The following is a 15791-nucleotide window of genomic DNA, read 5'->3' on the forward strand; positions in this document are numbered from 1 at the left end:
CCTTTCTGTAGTATGTTTGAAAATGACGAGATCTCAGAGTCCGATCAGTTTTTTGTGACGTTGCCGAGGCCACTGAAGCTGCTGATGGCCCTCTATAACACCATGGTGTCCAAGTCAGAGATGCTGTGCTACTTTGTCATCATCCTCAACCACATCGTCACGGCGTCGCTGCTCTCCCTCATCCTGCCCATTCTCATCTTCCTCTGGGCCATGCTGTCTGTGCCCCGGCCGAGCAAACGCTTCTGGATGACTGCCATTATCTACACAGAGGTAGGCTATTACAACACTGAGTGGTGAGTTTGACATGATCTTCAAACTTGAAGGGCTTCATTGGAGTATTAATATTAATTTTAGAACAAATACACACCAGGGCTGCAATCGGTTTGATGTTTGATCGATAAATTCATTCCACTTTGGAGGAATACTCAAAATGTTCCAATTTTTTTACATATAATTCTCTGCTTGTATCTTTGGTTTACTCGTTCCATATGTGAACACCAAGGACGGAAAAAAAGAAAATTAGTTTCATGGAGAACATCTGATTTGGTGATCATTGTATTGTTTCAGCTGATGCATGATGCAGACCTCTCTTCTCTGTTTCTCTCAGCTGACTGTTGTGGTGAAGTACTTTTCCCAGTTTGGTTTCTTCCCCTGGACCACCTCTGCCTACAGAGGCATCAACGCTGATCGGCCCTTCGCCCTGCCCAACATCATCGGGGTGGAGAAGAAAGACGGCTACGTCCTCTTCGACCTCATTCAGCTGCTTGCTCTGTTTTTCCACCGCTCTATTCTCAAGGTAACCATGAAAAGTTACCGCACTCATTCAAATATGCCCATCCGCCGCTTTATGTCCTGTAAGGGACCACCTGTATTGCTGCCGCGCAGCTAGTTTTGCATGTTCACATTCAGTTTGTTGTCCATGTAGTGCCACGGGCTGTGGGACAACAAAGAGGTTGAGATGCCGGATTTTTTCAAGAAGATGAAGAAGAAAGTCGACAAGAAGAAGATGACAGGAGGAGATAAGATGGGCAGTAAAGACAAAACTCAACGCCAGCTGAAGTTCCTCCCTATCCAGGCCTCCACCACCTCCATGTTCTGTAGACGAAAGAAAGGCGACTCAGCAGAATCTGATGGTGAATATTCACAAAAGCTGAAGATATTTCTATCCAAATCGACTGTGAGACTTCCACTTCTCCTTTATTTCCAGTTGTCTATTGTCCTTTTTTTTGTCATTGGCAGTTGACATTAAACTCCATATATGACTAACATTTCATGTTTATTTTTGTCAATGGAGAGGTGAAGCCCAAAAAGCAGCACAGCAAAAACAAGAGACGGCAAAGAAACAAGGCACCGCTGACCAGGAAGCAGAGGATTAGACAGCTGTTCAAAGAGAGGATGCTACAGGCCAAAGCTGCCATCATAGAAGTGTGCGTTGTTGCATACCGACCTCATGACATTTTAACATCATCTTACTGGTTCTTTTCTAAAATATAGAGTGAGTCAATATGGCAGCTTGCAGAAAAGTGTGTTTTGACGCTGTATATTCTGTTTTTTCTCCAGCGCCCTTCACATTTACTTACCCATAAGGCAGTTCTTCTATGACATCATCCACCCAGACTACAGTCCTGTGTGTGACGTCTATGCCCTCATGTTCCTCATCGATGTAGTCAATTTCATCGTCACTATCTATGGATACTCGGCTTTTGGGGTAAGAGTCTGACCTGCCTGTCATCCAACCAACGATATACAGACTTTAAATGCATGTTATGTACAGTACGACACAATCATGCTGATCGCGTATCTGTCTGTAGAAATATTCTTCAGTAGCAGACATCACAGAGTCTCTCTCGGAGGACCAGGTTCCAGAGGCCTTCCTGGTCATGCTGCTCATGCAGTTCGGCACCATGATAGTGGACCGGGCCCTCTACCTGAAGAAGTCCCTGCTGGGGAAGTGTGTTTTCCAGGTGGTGCTGGTGTTCGGCATACACTTCTGGATGTTCTTCATCCTCCCCGGGGTCACAGAGAGGTCATCAGCTTAGTTTTTCACTCTCCTCATTTAATTCAGTTGAAATTATCTTCCTCTACAGGCTTCATAAAAAGCCTGTGTGATAGAAATAAAGGTAGATAATAATTTCAAAAAGTGAAAGTTTGAAAAATGAAAGTGCACATTGAGTGTGCTTATCTTCTTCTTCTTCTTCTTCTTCTTCTTCTTCTTCTTCTTCTTCTTCTTCTTCTTCTTCTTGAGCTTCTATTCAATTTCAGGATAGTAAATCGAACAATTAATCTAGACTGCTGTGAAAAATATGAACTTGACAAAACTAACCCACACATACAGTACTTATCTTAAATAACTTACAACCCTAATTCCAGTTGTTCAAGACTCCATTTGTAGAATTAGAATAAATGGAGGGGAAAAGAAAGAAGAAAGATGCAAAGAATTGTATCTTAGATATTTTCATTGATTTTGCCTTATCTCATCATGTCTTTTGTGCTCCACAGGAGGTTCAACAGAAACCATGTTGCTCAGCTCTGGTACTTTGTAAAGTGTATCTACTTCGGCTTGTCTGCCTATCAGATCAAATGTGGCTACCCAAACCGCATCCTGGGAAACTTCCTCACCAAGAACTACAACTACCTGAACCTCTTCCTCTTCCAAGGGTGAGAGAACAGTAACTGGCTTTAATAAATACAGACGTCTTCTTAACACAGCATGAAGTTATTATAACGTCATCGAATCGGATACGTTTTCCAGGCTTTAAGCACTTGTGATAAAGTGTTGAGAGTGTTTGTGATTTGTTTTCTGTGTGGTATTTAAATTCTCCTCTCGTCTCCTCTTCCAGGTTTCGTTTGGTTCCCTTCCTGACAGAGTTGAGGGCCGTGATGGATTGGGTTTGGACTGACACCACTCTGTCTCTCGCCAGTTGGATTTGTGTTGAAGACATCTATGCAAACATATTTATCCTCAAGTGCTGGAGGGAGTCCGAGAAAGTAATTGAGAGCGTGTAGTGCACATACTGCTCGCTGTACTATTACTGAAGCTCAAACTCAAAGTTTATCAATTTAAAAAGTTTATTGAGTATTGAGTACACCATAATCTGCCTTAAAATGTTAACATGTTGCTTAATTATTCTTTTTTTTACTGGCATCTCCTTTCCTTATTGGCACATAATTAATTAATTAATAATAATTGTTGATACATTAATATTTTTATATTTTTTTAGGATAAATGTAACGATTCTGTTGACCAGTACATTATTTAGTGGTTTATTAAATAAAAATAGTAACAGTATTCTGGTTAGAGCTTCTAAAATAAATCGATTAAATACATTTAAATTTATAACTGCTGGTCAGACAAAATATTCAATTTAAAGGCTTCAATCTGATAAGTTGTGACATACATTTGTCTTTTTAAATTTCTTATTTTATAAGGTGAGAACCGTGGTAATTTTATTGTAATTCTTCCAGAAATACCCCCACACTCAAGGGCAGAAGAAGAAGAAGGTGGTGAAATATGGGATGGGAGGGTTCATCATCTTCGCTCTCATCAGCATCATCTGGTTCCCGCTCCTCTTCATGTCGCTGGTCCAGTCAGCTGCCGGAGTGACCAATCAGCCGGTGGAAGTCTCCATCCAGCTCAGCATCGCAGGATATGAGGTCAGGATGGAAACAAGTTCATTTAACTCTGTGCTTACGTTCAACTTTTAGCATTTGCATGCTTATATTCGAAAACACTAACGCTTATTCTCATCGAGGACTTCTTGCTTGTAAAAGGTGGAACAGCAAAGACGTGTATCGCTTGAAATGCTACAGTGAAAAAATGCAGGTGTGGTGTCTCGTGGATCATTTAACGCAACAGCTTTTCTTTTGCAAAAAAAACACTTTTGAAACATTTTACTTAAATCCAAAACTGTCAACCTAATGGTGATGCTACAGGATAAGTCAGTGGATCATCCAAAGTCAGTAGGATGTATCCTCTGGGGACCATGAAAGTCGGCACAAATTTGCATAGTGTGATGAACTCAATTAGTCGTTGCCGTGTTTTCCAGAAACCTGGTAGCAGGAGCTAGTTAGGGCTAAGTGGGTAGTTGTTAAGATATTTCAGTCTGGACCAAAGGAACAGACCGACAGACAGTCGCCTCGAGCCGAAGACAACAACCACTCCCCTGCAGGACCGTCGTGGTTTATAACAGCGATCACGTTTTTACTTGCCCTTCTAACAGGCGCTAGTCATTGTCCATGTCTAGTGTGCGTGTATGTTTTACTGATTGTGTTTCCACAGCCTCTGTTCACCATGAGCGCTCAGGAGCAGAACTTGGTTCCGTATACAGCAGCTGGATTCAACAGACTCACCAAAGTCTACGCGACCCATCCAGTAAGATTTCACTGTAAACACTGACCTGAGACCACCAGAAACGGGGCAACGAATTCATAAGAGTCTTTCTTCTGTATTTGTCATAGCAGTAATTATCTTAATTATAATAACTGGCTGTGGCCACGAGGGGGAGCACCTCTATGCTTGTAGCTGTATGTTCATGTAGGTGTAAACTTGTGTGGGTGACTTTTATTTTTTGTTTGGTCCACTTGTGGGTTTTAATGATTTTGTGAGTTTTTTCTTTGTTTCTCTTAATTGTAGGGTAGCCTGTTATTGTAAAACACAGTATTTAATGTGGATTTCATGAAAAGGGCTTGCAGTATGTTGATACATACAGAAGTGATTGTTTTGGTGTCTACCGTTGGACAAATAGTTAAGATGCATAAGCAAGGCAAGTCTATTTGTGAGGCACCTGTAAAAAACAAGGCAAATCGACAGGCTTTATATAAGACAAAAAATGCATTGAGAAAAAAATAATATAAAGGACACATAAATAGAGAGATGAGGATTCAATTCATATCAGAACACCATGGTGACATTTATTGAAATAACCGTGTTAATCTAATTCCCTTCTCTCTCTCTCTCTCTCTCTCTCTCTCTCTCTCTCTCTCTCTCTCTCTCTCTCTCTCGCTCTCTCTCTCTCTCTCTCAGTCTGCTATGCAGTTCATAATGAACCACGTGGTGGACGACATTGTTGTCGCTAAGATCAAGAGTGATGCGAGTCTGCTGTGGAGCATCAGCCCGGCAAGTCGAGCGGCCATGATACAGGAGCTCAGCAACTCCTCTCACATGTACATGACCTTACGCTGGATGCTGCTCAGGTAAGTGTGTGTGTGTTGTTGTTTCACAATGCAATGCATATCCAGTAGGCTTGCATGTGTCATTGTTGTTTTCATGAGTGCTTATGTGCAAATGCTTGTGGACAATGTGTACATGTACTGGCATGAAATACATTCGGAAGTATACGACATTTTCTTAAATACATGTTATTCCGATACCTTTTACAAGTTCCGATACCTTTTACAAGATGTTTAGCCCTCCATTGTTTTACATATCAAAGAAAGAAAAACAAATGTTCTTAAAAGTCCTTACACTTGTTAAAATACAGACTCCATTAATGTGTAATCTGTGCAAATCCAGCCAATCATTTGGCTGGATTTTGCAAAGACGCACGTAGCATTGAACAGACTTTGGTATGTGCTGCTTAACGCGCCTCTCCTTCCCTTCTCAGGGATGCGTCCATATCAATGAATGCAGAGACGGTGGGAGAACACACTGTGAAGTTTGAGGACAATGACTTGAGGGAAGGGATAATCCACATGCTCAAAGGCAACAGCACCAAACCTGTGTGAGTCGCAGTTACCACACGCACACACACGCAACTTGTTGGTTTTTACTTGGTTGTGCTATTACTGCTCGTCTTCTTCTGGATTTGAAATGTAATTTGCTTAATGACTACAGATGTTAATGTTGGAGAGTTAAACATGCTAGTAATAGCTATTGTAGTGACCCCGTTGCTGATTGTTTGTTTAGACGCGTGCCATAAATAACGAAGTCCAGTTTCCAAGATAGGCATTTTATTTCTCACATAAACAGAGGCCAACCATTTTCTCTGTCGCAATCCATTTCCTCTACATGTACTAAAGAAATCATAACATTAAATGTCACCTGGTCAAAAACTGTTTGCTCCTGCTTACTCAGCAACACCTGTCTCAAGTGACCTCCCTGATTATAATAACATGTGGCCTAATAGACAGCGTCACTACGCCCCCAAGTGGTGGGAGGTTGTAGAAAACAAAACAATAACAAAATGGCTCTTACAGCTATCATTAAGTAAACTCTAACAATACTGAAGTAAGCATGACACTTTAAGAGCTGAAATATTGTATGTCATCAACTATTTCTCATTTTACAAGCCAGACAGTCAGGCGCAGCATCGCTGAATATTTTCTTCATCTTATTCTGTCCTGTAGGATCATTAATTCTCTGCTACCAAAGTTCCTCAGAGGTCCCAAAGGACCAATATCCAAAATGGCAACCAGGATGACAGTAGGTTAGTTACAGATCGTTGTATGTTGACCATACTACAGACGTTTTCTTCCATGAATTATAGCTGCATTGTACTGATACCATTCAAAGGGATCCATCTTGGATAAGGATCGGGTGGTGATCTCGTTTAAAACTTGCAGTTTGATTTTAACCCCGGCATGTTTCCCCTCAGCGCAATCGGACCGGCCAGAACTCCAGGCGCTGTCTTTCTTCAGGCCCATGTCAGTCAATCTTCAACAGGTCAACGAAGGGGCAGACCAGTGGTGGGTGGTGGAGGAGTGCTCCCCTGTGCTCGCCTTGTCCGACCACAAGTGTCACAACATCGAGATCGTGGTGTTCAGCGACAAAGTCAGCCCCTCCAGTCTGGGCTTTCTGGCTGGTCACGGGTATGTAACAAGACATCTCACCAGCATTGTGACAGTGAAGCTGTCCAGCTGTTGTGCGCTCACAGTGGTTTCTCTCTCACATTATTCGAACATGTCCACTCGCTCTGCTCCTGTTCTCCGCAGCATCGTAGGCCTGTACATGTCGGTGGTGCTGGTCATCGGAAAGTTCGTCAGGGAGTTCTTCAACGGGATCTCCAGGTCCATCATGTTTGAGGAGCTCCCGTGTGTGGACCGGGTCCTGAAGCTCTGCACGGATATTTTCGTGGTCCGCGAGACGGGAGAGATGGAGCTGGAGGAGACGCTCTTTGGGAAACTCATCTTCCTCTACCGATCTCCGGAGACGATGATCAAGATGACCAGGGAAAAGAAAGACAGCTAGGGTTTTGTTGGAATACCATCTGTTAGTACGGGACATGGAGGGTGGATCGCCAGCTGTGGATGTGTTCACACTGAACTCTCATCACTCAAAATGGATGTTTTAGAGCAAATAACATTTGGTGCAGAGGAGTCATTTCCCTTTCCTTTCTATTTCAACATGTGTGCAATTAAAATGTAATTGGTTGCGAGGAGCAGCAGGGGCAACTTTTATGATTTATGATCCGGTTGTGATTAAGAACCCTGCTGAAGTGCCCCTGAGCAAGATTTAAGATACCGACTCTGCTACTAATCTTGACCTCTGACATACATTGAGGGAAAGCAGAGAACAGATCAGCATATATAAAAATGGATCGAACTGTTTTTCTTATACCATTACAAGTAGTAATAGACTAAAACAATTTTCCTGGTTTGATTGTAGTTTCATTTAGGTCAATGTGGGATTCTCTTGTCAGACACATATGTCCAAGTCATGTTCCATCATTTGCCTGTATCTACAATGACATTTCACAGTAATTTAGAACTTCAATCTGAACTGCAGTTAAAACAAATGAAGTGCCTGCCAGCTGTTTGCTAGTGTACTTGTTTTTTCAGACCACTGGGCAATGCATGCCTTTCTAATGATTTTGGATTCAGATTTGTAATGCTTGTACAGTACACACAAACACCATATTCCCTATCATCGTACAGCATCAATGAAAGTTCAACAAACCATTGATATACTCATGGATCAGCACACGCATACCTCTGTAAATACCAGGTTTCTGTAAATGACTGTATACTACTGTACTGATTTATTTATACCAAAATAAAAATTGTTAGACAAAAATGTATTTTGTGTGTCATTCTGCAGTGCTGTAAATACTGTATACACCAGAAGACAAGGAGACCTCATGTATTTCCGATATCCATTTTTAATACATTTTTAAATCACAAAGGGAAAATACAGCAATTCCATTCAGGTCATCTTGATGTCATCCATCTTTTCTTGTCTTCTCCCCGGTGTGCAGGACTGGAGTGAAAGGACCTCACAACTCAAGGTAAAACTATCTCCATCCCGGCCTCAAATCCTGGAAAAAAATAAAAAATAAAAATAAAAGATAGAAACATTACTGAAAATATCAGTGAAAATTATTTTGCATCCCAAACAGACCTCGAGAATCATTCATATCAGTGACTGCAGGTTAAGGATTAGTCTACTTGGACAGTAAACTCAACTTCTTTTATGACAAAAACTTCAAAGAGTTGAAGTTCAACTTTGCAAAGGTCGGCCAAAATGAGTCATGAGGAGTTAAGTGCAGACACTTCCAGTCATTAAACATAACCTCCATACATGGGGTCAGTTGAGTATTGTGCATCAGATTTAAGGTATGAATAGTTCTGGTATAGGGACCATGATCAGGAATCATTTGACCCCAAGTACACTCAATGAACGATGTTGACATGTACCAAAAGACTGTCATGTGTCCAAAGTTTAATTCAACCCAAACCTCCACTTATCTAATTATTAGTTAATTTAGATTTAACATACATAAACACATTTTATGCACGTTTCCAGGAAACTCATCTAGAAAAGCGAATGCATTGTTAGACGTATAATTATCAGTTAAAAATGATCACCTTGATTAGGTAAAACGTTAAAATGACGCCTACACATCAGTGCAGCAGCAATACTAGCACAATGACGATACAGCACTCTGAAAGGTCACCGTTGATACTGAACTGTATATGAAGGCAGCGGATAATTCTTCTTCTGCTGCTTTTATAAAAGCTAGGGTGCACGTCCTCCACTTGTACTTGAACATTGTTAACTCTCTGAATAAGTCCTCCACCGCTGACACCGCTCAATGTCACAGCCGCCTATCCTCGTCACAGTCGGGGGGCCATGGTGACTTCATGTGCCGGTATGATCAGAGTAACTTATAATATGTGATGAACTTACATGCTGCTTTGAGTTTGACGACTTTCACGTTGGATTCTGCGAGCTTCAAAGCGTCGGCTTGGAACTGCGGCTTCATCGCCGCCCGCACCGCACTCGCGCAGATAGAGGAGAAGCGGATGTAGCTGCAGGGAGAAAACACTAGTTAGCCGCATGCTAAAGGACACGCGCTACTGACAGTGAAAAACACAACTGCTGCTTTAATGACTAATAATGCCAATAGTTATCAGAAAGAGTCACGTTATTGATAGTTTTCAACTAACGTTAATGCGGCAATCTAAACGCATGGGTGGTAAAGCTAACAACAGTTAACTAAAGCTAAGCTATGCTATGTCGCCCACTGAGGACAATAGACAGAAAAACAACAAGGACGTTGCGAAAGTATTCAGTTATAATAACAAATCCTTATTTACAATAATGTGGTCAACACTGACCACAGAGCTAGCTCTCTACATATACATTATATGTATTTTTTTACCTGAGGCCCGCCTGTCTCCAGTATGCAACCATCTTGCCCGTGTTACGCTTCAAGGACAGATCGGATACGTGCGTGATGACGACATTTGAGGCACGCTGTTCTTTTCCCCGTACCAATAAGAACCGTTTATGATCGTGATTGACAGCTTCGACGGTCATTTGTCCCGCCTCCAGACAACACTTCAACCAACCTTTTTTTTCTTGCATGATTTGGTGAAATGTCATACAGTCGGTTGATTGTAAATGTACCTTTAGATTATGTGGTGGCAGTAACTGAAGTAAGTTTCCTTTACACAATAAATTGATAGGTTGCCACCACATTCAATTAGTTGTTAAAGGAGATCAAATTACTTACGGGAAAATTGGAAGTGTAACAACAGCGTCCTAATTGTATGTATGAAATGATTTTAGTGATGCTGGTTTGATGTATGATGTTGCTCAGTCAGCTTGGGTCCTGCATCTTTTTCATGCCCCCCTTTGGTATAATTGGAATTACTTTTGATTTGGTTAAGAAATAATAATGCAAATTTATTGAGTTTCTATTAAAGCAAGAATGTAAGTATAGGATGCACCGTTTTTCGGTTTTTACTGATAGATTAAAATAAGTTTAAGGTACAATAAAGCAGATGTGCTTTGGTCACGTAAACGTTCCTCAAAAATTGAGAAAAAAAAACAATACGAGACTATAATACAAGGGAGACCAGGGAGAGTCTCGTCGTTTTAAGGTTGTCTCCTTCAGTTCTTGTCTCTACCACCAGGGGGAGTCTCGTCCTTTTAAGGTTTTCTCCTTCGTTCCTCACCGCGGTCACAGGCACCGGGCTCCCGAGCCCTGACAGAAAAGCGTAACAAAATGAAGATCTGGGCGTCAGAGCACATTTTCAAGTGAGTATTTTTCTGTCTGTGACGATGCCTTAAACACGTAAATCTGTTTAGTAACTCGTTTTCTTTCGTGTGATACGTTACCGTCCGGGGCGCAGCTGCTAGCCTCCTTAGCTGCTAAGGAGCTAAGGTGAACTGTAACTAACCTTATCTAACGTGACCTAAGGTTAACTGTAACTAAACACACGCTCGCAGTCATGTTGCTTAACTGTGTGTCATTCATGTCAGTAATCACATTCAGCAAATGTGACTTATATTCGACTCTATGGTTAAAGTTGTTTCAACAAATCTCCACACTTGTTGGTATTTGTGCGCTAGAAGTAAGCTAATCTTTAGCTAGCGTTAGCTGAAGGTTAGCTTTGGGCTGTTAGCTTCAAAGCTAACTTTATTAGATGCTGTAACGTTGAGTAGCTCAGCCGTGTGTGTCATTTTAAATGTTAAAAGTGTACTGAAACGTTTCAGCCACACGTTCACGTTATTATAAAGATAAATGATTTCCGTGATATTAATGTGTCTGAGCCGCGATCATTGGTGTTGCATAACGGTCTGTCTGTCAAACGAGGGACCATCATGCGTCTATTGTCTGTGTTTGTGCTCTCCGGACAGTAGTAAGTGTGGAACAATGCTCGGAACATTGTTGTCCGTTTCCATAAGTTTGCAGTTAAATCCACGATGATGGTCCGTGCTGTGCAGAGGGGGCGTTCCTCCTCCGCCTGTCGGTGCATGAATACCTAGGTGATTCCTCCATTTTGTGTCTGCACCAGTCTTTAATATTGACAATATGACATTGAACCTTTTTTTTTTTTACAACATTTGTGTTACACTATAAGGCAGGGCACGGACCATTTTCACTTTTTACCTCCTGAGTCCTGTGCATAATAACTGAACTTCAAAGTTATTTGATTGCCAGTTGTTGTCACATTTATCTCGCAAGACCGCTGGATTCTTGCGATGTCACCCACAGCAATGCATTTTGTTGTATTGGTGGGTGTGTGTATGTGCAGTGCACACATATCAAAATGTAACTATTACAGAATTGTCTGACATTGACGGTCCACAATCCTTTTCCAGAGTGTTAAATGACCTTTAGGAAGTTGCTAAATATTGATATTGTTTTTCGACAGCCATCCATGGGAGACGGTGACCAAGGCGGCGATGCAGAAGTACCCCAACCCCATGAACCCCGGTGTGTTTGGTGTGGATGTTCTGGACAGAAGTGTGGACGCAGAGGGCCGGTTACACAGTACCAGACTGCTCAGCACAGAGTGGGGGCTTCCCGCCATGGCCAAGACTGTAAGTTAAGATGATGAAACGCTTGAGCTGCTGCTTTCTTTTGATTGATGATAGGCTTGTTTGAGATTAACTCCGCCTGCCCTGATCTTTCTTAATCATTACGGCGTTTATGGTTTGACCTCCTCAGTTTGCCGCTGTATATAAATCACCTGTCCCTCTCAAGCTAAAGAAATTCAAAACACGACTCAATAGTTAAAATAATTTTGTAGAGGAAAGAAACAAGACAATAGTATTTATTGTTATTATGTTCGATATGAAGACTGTCAGGGCTCCACATCGTTATTTAATGGTCCTCACATCCCACTTGTTGGCAAGAGTTTATTTTAATTTTTTAAAACCAATCCTGGGTTGTGTCCTTTTCCTGCAGATGTTCGGGGTAACAAGAACATGCACTTATGTTCAGGAACATTCAGTTGTGGACCCCAAAGAGAAGAGCTTTGAGCTGAAATCTACAAATGTAAGTAGTGCTGCCATCATTGTTAATAAACACACTTTCTGTGAGAACCACTGAACACTGATACAAAGTGTGTGAGGGCCAGTAGGACAGAGAACCAATACATGGCATCCTCTCTATCATCTGATTGATTACAGGAGGCTACCTTGGTTGAGAAATGCTGTCGATTAACACTTCATTATATCTGAGGACTTCAGGCATTGTTTCTCATGGAACTTTCATATCTCTGGGGAAAGAAAATAGATTTGTGTCCACTGCTGAAGCTAAGCTGTAGTAATTTCCTCAGTCAGCCTTGGCACCTGCTTCTCATTAAGAAGCCATTCAGATACCAGCCTTTTAGCTGCTTCCACAGTGCGGAAGACTTTCTACTTCCTGATTGTTAGTTTGTTTAATGTCATGTTAGTGACAATGTACTAGTTTGGGGAATTGCTTATTCAGATATCCATTTACCTGCACTACACACTTGTTTGTCAGAGGTTTGACTTGTTTAATTTGTCAGCTAAACACACACGCATGACCTGAACTCTGAAGAGAGTCGCAATCGTCATGTAGCGTGGGTGTATTTCAAAGCAAGCTCTTTTTTTTTTCTTGCACCCTCACCACATTGGATTTCAACATGGTGTTGAATTGAGTTGGCTGACTGTCTGAGTAATAGCAGTCCAACAGTGGACGTTTCACTCGTCAAACACAGGTGCAAATCATACCACTAATAGTTGCTGCATAGCAGCTGGAACCATGGTTAATGTTATCAGTTGCACCTGTGTTTTTCCTGACCTTTGTCCTTAACTACGACAAAGGTCTTGTAGAGCGAGAGGATCCCTGTCTGGGGCTTCATGGCTCTGTTCCCTCTGCAGCTGCTGTTAAATCTACTAAAATGCCCGTAGACGATGTAAATATTGTAAGTGAGACAAAGACTAAATGTGACCGTTTTGTCCATCCAGATCTCCTTCACTAACCTGGTGTCTGTGGATGAGAAGCTGACGTACAAGCCACATCCGCAGGATCCTGAAAAGTAAATTACTTTTCTTTCATAAATGTCTAATGTCACCTGCGATATTTATTATCCTGATTAATAATTTGTTTGTTATTATTTCTAGTTCGGCCCTTTTTATGTGTGCTTATGTTTGAGTATTTTGGTTTATTGCAAAAATGTTTAGTAGTTTTTAATTGAAGGATTATAATCTATAACAGATTTACCTTTGAGTCGACTGCTTTGTGACCTTCTTTATTTGTGTTCTCAGGACGGTGCTGACCCAGGAGGCTATGATCAGTGTGAAAGGCATCAGTCTGAGTAGCTACCTCGAGGGTCTCATGGCCAAGACCATCTCTGCAAACGCCGGCAAGGTGAAGCTGCCCTTTTTAAATTCTCCTGATAACTCGTCACGATCCCTCTCTTCATAGCAATGTGCCCGTCATTCTGTTTTGTAATACTCTCCCTCCGTCTGTCTCAGGGTCGGGAGGCAATGGAGTGGGTCATCAGACGATTAAACGCAGAAATCGAGGAGTTGGCGGCGACCGCTCGTGGTACTATACGTGCGCCGATGGCGGCAGCGGTCGCTGACAAATGATCCCGGCCTTCCCACTGCTTCGTCCACCGCCATGAACCGATGGATCTCTCAGACGTTTCACCTCACCTAATCTGCCAACACAGCCCCATCCGCCGGCCCTACGTACGGTTTTTGTTTCTGTGCGTTTGTCCGTCCTCAGCAGTCTGCGCAGACGAGTTTGATTCTCGCCGCCGTGGGCAGTGACGAGCTGATGACATTTTAAAAAAACAAACCCGGTTTAATCGGACTGCATTTGAAGCTCAGTCTTGTGGTGTTTAAGCTCTTATTTTTTAAATTCACATAGTGCCTCCATATTTCATCGTTCTTCTCATCTGTCTCCCCCACTTCATCTTGACTTGTTCATCTGTCTCTAATGTTCTCTTCTTATTGTTTCCAAACCCTCGTTAGCAGGTTGAGTACTGGTAACCGCTGAAATTAAGTCACTTTTCTCTAACTTTTCGAAGCTCCAGGCTTTTTACTCTCCACGGTCATGCAAGGTCAGATAATCCAGATTAATCTGCCGTCTTTTGCGCCACCTGGACTTCCTCACAGATGGATTTGCTGTGAGCTGCAGTCGGATCTGAGTTCAGACAGGAAGGCCCTTGTGGGTGTACTCTCATGGTGCTGTAACACTTACGGTGCTTGTCCAGTTCTTGTACAACTGACACTCTTGTGCCATCAGGTGGAAATCTACCAGCATGGTGGACTAACAACTACTTTATTCTGGTCATACAAATGGATGAAAATGACTTAGTTTCTTGAAGTCTTTCTTACCGTTTGTTAGTTTTGTCTCCTACACTGATGTGCTGTGTAGTTGTGTTACAGTATAAGACTGTGTACTAAATGTCTAACTTATTTTCAGCATGTGGACTGAAATGCATTTAAAAAGGCAGGAAGTGTTAAGTGTGGAGTTGTGAACGTTCAGCAGTGTTGCAGAAGGAGCGCTGCAGGGTTACATTCAGGATCACTGAGTGCAAACTGAAAATGTGAAGATTGAAGTGATAGTACTGATTTAAAACACTTTATTTATGATCTTGTCTGTTTTCTTAATGGCTATAGATGGTGTTATTTATGGTATATTTGTTTTAGTGAACATTGACAAAGACTGTGTTCCTTTTATTCCACATTTAACTTCTTTATCCCACATCACACTCAGGTTGACTTCAGTTCCCCTGTTTGCTCCCTCCTTTAACACCATGTTAAGATGAAGGCAACATTATTGTAACTCTTTTCTGCTCTTCTCCTCTTTTGTAATTTATTAAGGACAGATTTAAGTTTACATTAAAGGCTATTTGACGATGTTTGTTAATAAGACTCTGCATCACAAGTGTTCAAAGACGCTCCACGGTTGGCATCCTGCTCAACTGTCATTGGTTCAGTAGATCCGTGTACACAATAGGTCAGTCTTTCTCACGCCTGCTTCCAGTTCAGCTGAGCTTCTTGTTCATAATTATCTAATTCCTCGTCAGGTCCAACTCAGGATCACGCAGTATGAGGTCTGGTCAGCTGTCTAAATGACCCATCAGCCATTTGGTGACCTCACCGTGTCTCCTTTCATGACCAGTGTGATGTTTTTCTATGGTGAAGATTTTAGGAACAGTGGCTGTAAATATATTTATATTTTGGTGGCGTTACATTCCAAGAATGAACGTGTAAAAGGATCCAACTAATGCGCACTGAAATGTTTCAAAATAAAGAGATATCATTGTTTCATGAATATGGTGGTGGTGTTTTCTTTTTAAATGTGTGAACTCTTGAGGTTTATCTTCCCAAATATGTGGATCCCCTTAATCGACCCCTTCCAGTGACCAAAGATGAATTAGTCAGTGAACATATGCAGGTAATTGGCTCCTGCCAGTTCTTGAGCTTACCAGGAAACATGAGCAATGTATCAGATCCAGTTTAAATGTAATGCTCTGTGGTGGTACTATGAATATTGACACACTGTGTGCTGTTCAAAACCAACTATTTCCAATATGAATGACACCGCCAGAATGCAAAAATGTTTTGATACCTTATG

At 41.7% G+C, this 15791-nt stretch overlaps 2 protein-coding genes across 2 annotated transcripts in view; both read left to right on the forward strand.

Annotated features, from left to right (window-relative positions):
* LOC306780648 (piezo-type mechanosensitive ion channel component 2) overlaps nt 1–7186 on the forward strand; it is a gene marked incomplete at both ends in the record, with an annotated part of 30431 nt that extends 23245 nt beyond the window's left edge. Inside the window, 15 exons of the mRNA XM_079273083.1 lie at nt 12–270; nt 608–796; nt 926–1133; nt 1295–1427; nt 1561–1708; nt 1812–2026; nt 2500–2658; nt 2841–2988; nt 3466–3654; nt 4280–4372; nt 5024–5193; nt 5604–5720; nt 6346–6425; nt 6594–6807; nt 6931–7186. Coding sequence (XP_079129209.1) covers nt 12–270; nt 608–796; nt 926–1133; nt 1295–1427; nt 1561–1708; nt 1812–2026; nt 2500–2658; nt 2841–2988; nt 3466–3654; nt 4280–4372; nt 5024–5193; nt 5604–5720; nt 6346–6425; nt 6594–6807; nt 6931–7186 — 2578 coding nt within the window. The remainder of the gene's footprint in view (nt 1–11; nt 271–607; nt 797–925; nt 1134–1294; nt 1428–1560; nt 1709–1811; nt 2027–2499; nt 2659–2840; nt 2989–3465; nt 3655–4279; nt 4373–5023; nt 5194–5603; nt 5721–6345; nt 6426–6593; nt 6808–6930) is intronic.
* A 3175-nt stretch (nt 7187–10361) lies between these two features.
* LOC306780399 (PRELI domain containing protein 3B-like) lies at nt 10362–15536 on the forward strand. The gene is made up of 6 exons (XM_079272767.1): nt 10362–10480; nt 11602–11770; nt 12138–12227; nt 13166–13236; nt 13466–13568; nt 13676–15536. Exons 1-6 carry the CDS (start codon nt 10449–10451, stop codon nt 13790–13792), a joined length of 582 nt encoding a protein of 193 aa, XP_079128893.1. The 5' UTR covers nt 10362–10448; the 3' UTR covers nt 13793–15536.
* The last annotated feature ends 255 nt before the right edge of the window (nt 15537–15791 follow it).

The sequence above is a fragment of the Melanostigma gelatinosum genome (assembly GCF_949748355.1).
Source record: "Melanostigma gelatinosum genome assembly, chromosome: 8".
NCBI classification, from domain to species: domain Eukaryota; kingdom Metazoa; phylum Chordata; class Actinopteri; order Perciformes; family Zoarcidae; genus Melanostigma; species Melanostigma gelatinosum.